The following is a 6,000-nucleotide window of genomic DNA, read 5'->3' on the forward strand; positions in this document are numbered from 1 at the left end:
CTAGGTAAGGACATAGGAGAATTTCTGAATCCCGTTAGAAAGTCAGACATGTGAAGAAGATCTAGACCTGGAGGAAGATGATGAAACGTGCAAAGGTCCTGAAGTGTAGACAGGTTTGGGTTGTTCAACTCAGGAAAGCAGAGAGAAGGGAAGACTAAAATGTAAGAGAGGGGGAGGTGATCGTTTATCATAACGACTCTGAAGGCCAGGAAGGAATTTGGCTGTTTTTCTATGTTTAGTGGGAAACCACTGGAGTGTCTTGAATAGCAGAGTTATATAACTTTAAATAAAAATCATTTTTCTGCTTTTGATGAGTTATAAGAGTAAAAAAGAGATTATTTTAGTAGTTCAGGGGGAAAATGATAGTAAATTAAATGTGGTGAGGGGAAAAGAAGTGTGTGGATTTATGGTATATTTTGGAGAGAAAAGTAAAGAAAGTATCTCTGGTGAGGACAAGAAAGGGAGTGACCTTTAGCTTTGGGATCTGAGTGAATATATTCAAAGTGATGAAGTAAGAAATACCTAGGAAAGAAACAAATTCAGGAGGAAAATCAGAGTTATGTTTAGGACACGTTAAGTTTAAGATGATTATTAAGAATCCCAGGTAGAAATGTCAAGCATTGGATGTTTGAGTCTGTAGCTCATGAGAAAATTGAATCATGAGATATAAGTTTGATACTTCTCAATTCATAGACAGTACATAAAGTTTAGAACTCTTATGGACCAATGGAAACTAACAGATTGCAGTTCAATCATCTTTCTCCTATTCCTCACTCACTCTCCTGCCACCTCAACCAACACACAGTGTTAGGCAATTAAGAGTTGCATATCTCAATGTTTTATAATGCCAGCTAAGTAGACATACCTCCTGTACTCTGTACTTAAATCCTCCTTATTTATTTGAACTCTTCCTTTCTCAGTTGCCAGTGGTCTCCCCTGATGAGCCATCCTTTATATTCAAAGGTAAGAATGCTGCAGCTGCTGCTAAGTTGCTTCAGTTGTGTCCGGCTCTGTGCGACCCCATAGATGGCAGCCCACCAGGCTCCCCCGTTCCTGGGATTCTCTAGGCAACAACACTGGAGTGGTTTGCCATTTCCTTCTCCAATGTGTGAAAATGAAGTCGCTCAGTCGTGTCCGACTCTTAGCAGCCCCATGGACTGCAGCCCACCAGGCTCTTCCATCCATGGAATTTTCCAGGCAAGAGTACTGGAGTGGGGTGCCATTGCCTTCTCCGAAAGGTAAGAATACTGAGCTTTAAATGTGTATGTTTTTTTAGCTTTGGTGCTCGTAGTAGTTTTCAACTGCTCTGATCTATGCTTTTATAAGAATGTTAATTGATTTTGTTATTAATGTTTTTTGTTCTTTTAATACCTGACCATACTAAATTGGGGATTCCCAGGTGGCACAGTGGTAAAAAATCTGCCTGCTAATGCAGGAGAAGCAAGCAAGAGACACAGGTTTGATCCCTGGGTCAGGAAGATCACCTACAGGAGCGCACAGCAACCCATTCCAGTATTCTAGCCTGGAAACTTCCAAAAACAGAGGATCCTGCTTGGTTAAAGTCCATGGGGTTTCAAGGAATTGGACACAACTGAGCACATGCATACACACACTTTAGGGCTTCCTCGATGGTTCAAGGTGTAAAGAATCCACCTGCAATGCAGAAGATGCAGAAGTTATGGGTTCAATCCATGGATTGGGAAGATCCCAATGCACTCAGTATTCTTGCCTGGAAAAGTCCCATGGACAGAGGAGCCTGGAGAGTTACGGTCCATAACATTGCAAAGAGTCAGACATGACTGAGCACATGATGGCAGGGTGGATAGATGGACACCATATTAAATTAGTTGTCATCTTCACGAAATTTTCTATCTCTATGATTTTTATTTATTCCTTTTGCCTAAAATATTCTACTTTTCCTTTTATATATTCAAATCCTGGTCACTCTTCTAGCCCTAGCTCAGATGTCATTGTTCTTCATGAGTTCCATCATGTTATCTGAGCTAAAAGTAGTTTTTTCCCCCTCTGAATACCTGTAACACTTGTGAGCGTACCTCTTATAATAAATAATACATTCTGCTAGTTCCTGTAGTTATTTAGATACATATGTATATATGGGACAAACATTCATGCCATGCCTACAACTTGATTTTATCTGCATTTCTAGCTATACTTTTCTGATGAAGGAACCTGCCCATTAAATAGCACTACTGCTTGACATTGTCAATTGCCTAGTCATAGTAGATCAGACTTTTGCTGGATACTTGGTGCACTAAAGACAATGCACTATTTTATCAATGGTCTGTGAGTGACTTGCTCATAAAAGCTCTAGCCCAACAATCCTGATGGTGTTTAGCTGAGCATATAATCCAATTTTTTCAGGAATCTGACCTGTGAGATATAGCTATTCATTCAGTTAGAAACAAGCACAAATTTAAGAGAGAGAAGCAATAAAATGGTAGGGTTTGCAAGGAGTATTGTCATGAGTGACTCATTTTTTCAGAGTCAAACTGAACCACTGATTGTTAAAACATGAAGTGACTTCAAAGGCAAGTAAGAATCACTTAGTTACATGGATGGCAAGAGATAAAATAGCTATGGCTCCTAGAAAGATGACAAGACAAGCCAACTGGGAAGTCATTGATCTTTCTGTGCAACATACTATTTACAAGGCCTGGGAGGTTGCCTTCTTGGCTGTTCCAAGAATCCCATGAGCTGTTTTTCTGTCTACCGAGTGTGTCTTTACTATAAGCTTGCTACTTACGATAGCTTGATTGAATTGCTGGTCTATTGTACTGAACTATATTTAGTCGGGGGACTGAATCTCATGTAATTTATCCTTGCAGCCATCCCATTCCTGATCAGTGCCTTTAAAATAGAGTAATCCCTTAAACTGGCAATTGAATAAGATGCACAAAATAGGTGAATTATTTGACAGGATTAATGACCGTTACTTTAGGAATACCCTTCTCATTTCAGCCACAGGGGAAGTGATTTTAAAAAGAATTTTTTCAGTGGGACTCTGCGTGATTTCCTTTGGAGAGTCAGCACTTTGTGAATTCATCAGGGCTGACTCTAAACTCTAATGGGTTATGAGTTTGGGTGAACTCTGGGAGTTGGTAATGGACAGGGAGGCCTGGCGTGCTGTAGTTCATGGGGTCGCAAAGAGTCGGACACAACTGAGCGACTGAACTGAACTGAACTGAAACAAACATATATTCATTTTCTTTTGTGATATCCCCTGTAAAATTTAACTTTCTTTGTTTAACAAAAAAGATATTAATATTAACTCATGGGCCTCTTTATATTTGTTTCTTATTTCATCCCTGTACCAGTTTTGAGGGATTAGAGTTGTTTTTCCTCTATTTTGAGACCAAACTCTGGAATCAATAGAGTAGAAACAAAAATGAAGGAGAAAGATAACAGAGCTCACAATCTGGGACTGCACTTTGCCTGAGGAACTGAGTCAAGCTGAACTTGTCATTGACAGGGCATGTGGGTGGAGTATGCAGAGAAGAATTCCTGACACAAGGCTTGAACCTTTCATTTCTTCCATCTAATTTTTTAATTCTTTTTGCAGTGTTTCTTTGGCTCATTCCCTTTCTTTCTGTTTTTAAACCCCTGTATTCACTCTGCAAAGCCCCACAGGCTATAAATCCATCTACTCTTTTTAATCAATCCTTTCAGTCCTAGTGAGGGCAAGGTTGAAGTCCACGCCTTCTTCTGAACTTGTCACAACTTGAGTATCAAAACCTCACCTGCCTGGGTAGTAAGATACTTGATGGTGAAATACTCTTTCCAGAAGAGCACCCAGGATGCCACCCTGCCAACAGCCCCCAACAGGAGTAAATAAACTCACAGTACCCTCACTCTAAGAAAGCAATTTATTAACTCATCATAAATGATTCCTGCTACATTCTGCACTCACCTTGCCACTAAGTCAGTTAGTACTTCACAAACCAGAATGTTATACCTTGTTTAGTTTACCATTTACAGGTAAATTGACATGCTCTGATATTGAAATAAAGCAATTCAAGCCAAATTTAAAACTTCTAAATTTTATATTTCATATATTTAGAGGTAATTTTATTTAAAAAGTGGTTATGTACACAGATGGATAAAAGTCTCATAATATTTTTTTTTCATATTAATACCTTATGGTGGAAATTGCCATTTACCCTCAATGGAAATTTTGTAAATTGTGTTTCCAATTTTATTTATACAGCTAAAATTTTAAAGAAGAAACTTCTATAGTTATAAACACATTTTTGTGGAATCGTGGAATTCAAGATCTCCTAGTTACCCACAGGTTCTCAGGTTAGATAGTTAAATAAATTACCTAGTAAGCAAATTAAATACTTAAATAAGTGACAGTCGATCCCTGGGTTGGGAAGTTCCCCTGGAGACGGAAAGGCTACCCACTCCAGTATACTGGCTTGGAGAATCCCATGAACTGTATAGTCCATGGGGTCACAAAGAGTCAGACATGACTGAGGGACTTTCACCTCACCAGTGGTTAATCTTTACACAGTTTCAGATTTCATGGCTGAAATGAGCAAATTATTCACATGAGTTCAAAGTTTAGAACCTGGCAAAGCATATTATAAAGAAAGTGTGTAGCTTGAGAAAGAGTATTATTTAATACATGTGCACGGAACAATGTTCTTTAAATGTATCGCTGTTTGAGGAATGAAGAAACGTCACTGACACAGCTGCACACTTTATATCTAAGCTTATATGAATTACATGCTGAGTTTCAAATTAATAAATTCAAGGTGTTTGGTCCAATATTACTATCTAAAAAATACCTCACCCTTCTCAAAATAAAAACAGGAAAGAAATAAGTAAACTCTTTTAACTATATGGAAAAAAATGTTTCAACTTTCCATTCTTAGGCAAACATTTCACAAAGTGAAAGTGGAAGAAACCTTATTCAAGAAATAGACATTTTCACTTCTCTAAATAAAATTGAATATAACTAATATCAACATAAGACAAATAGAGTCCCCAGAAAACACAGGATCTAAAAAGCTAACTTCAGGATATGAATTTTCATCTAATTTTACCATTTAAACTCAAGAAATGGCAATCCACTCCAGTATTCTTGCCTAGAGCCTGGCAGGCTACAGTCCATAGAGTCGCAAAAAAGTTGGACACGACTGAGCGAGTACCCACACCACAGTAAGATTAACTTATTCAACTATAACTATCTTATAGTAGATGTTTTATACTATATATATATATATATTTTTTTTAATCTGTTCATTTAACCCACAGGGTTAAAGGGTCTTTAGTGGTAGAGACCCTGTGTGTTGCACTATTTTTATGAAAATAATTTGGAGGAAAAAAAAAGAAAGAGAAGAATCTAGCAGAAGAAACTACTAAAGCATTATGACAAAAATTCTAGCAGAAGGAATATCCTTTAGAAAACTCATTGAATGTATATTTGTGTAGAGTATATCAATGTCTCAGAACTTACCTATTAGGATTCCAGTGGGGTCCACAGCTCCCAGTGTCTCTTTTCAGCAAAATGAAACCTCTCAAAAGTAGCTTACAAATATAGACTAGACTTCTGAGTGAGAAAGTCAAAGCACTTTTGCTCAGACTCCACCCTATGGGGAATTTGTGAGCTAATTTTAGTTCTTCCCACTCTTGTGTATTCTGACGGTAAATCGCCAGTCACTGACAGATATCTAAACAACATGCTGCTCCTGCTCTGTATTTCAAACACTAGGGGCTCTGCTTCGGGCACTGTCCCCTGTGAAGCTCTGCCCTGTAGACTTAGGTAAACACTTTCTTGTTCACTAAGATCTTTGGGAATGTGAACCCTATCCTATAATAATCTTGTAGAGTAAATGGATTATCCTCTTTTGTGTGTGAGCTGAACCAATTAGTTTGTCCAGGAACTAAATCCCCAAATTCACATTCCTCCTTGCTTTGGGCTATGAAATACACCAAGAACTGGAGAAAAGTTATTTCCTAACTCTGGAGGTAATCCAG

The 6,000-nt window shown here is 38.1% G+C and overlaps 1 protein-coding gene across 2 annotated transcripts in view; it reads right to left on the bottom strand.

Annotated features, from left to right (window-relative positions):
* KYNU (kynureninase) overlaps positions 1-5,729 on the bottom strand; it is a 121,410-nt gene extending 115,681 nt beyond the window's left edge. The window contains exons 1-2 of one of the 2 annotated variants that reach the window (XM_061438798.1): positions 5,480-5,729; positions 866-1,653 (exon numbers count right to left, since the gene is read on the bottom strand). In XM_061438798.1, the coding sequence (XP_061294782.1) occupies positions 866-948 (83 nt within the window). In that variant the 5' untranslated portion in view covers positions 949-1,653; positions 5,480-5,729. The remainder of the gene's footprint in view (positions 1-865; positions 1,654-5,479) is intronic. The other variant, XM_061438805.1, reaches the window with a different exon arrangement.
* Positions 5,730-6,000: the final 271 nt, after the last annotated feature.

This window comes from Bos javanicus, chromosome 2, assembly GCF_032452875.1.
Source record: "Bos javanicus breed banteng chromosome 2, ARS-OSU_banteng_1.0, whole genome shotgun sequence".
NCBI classification, from domain to species: Eukaryota; Metazoa; Chordata; class Mammalia; order Artiodactyla; family Bovidae; genus Bos; species Bos javanicus.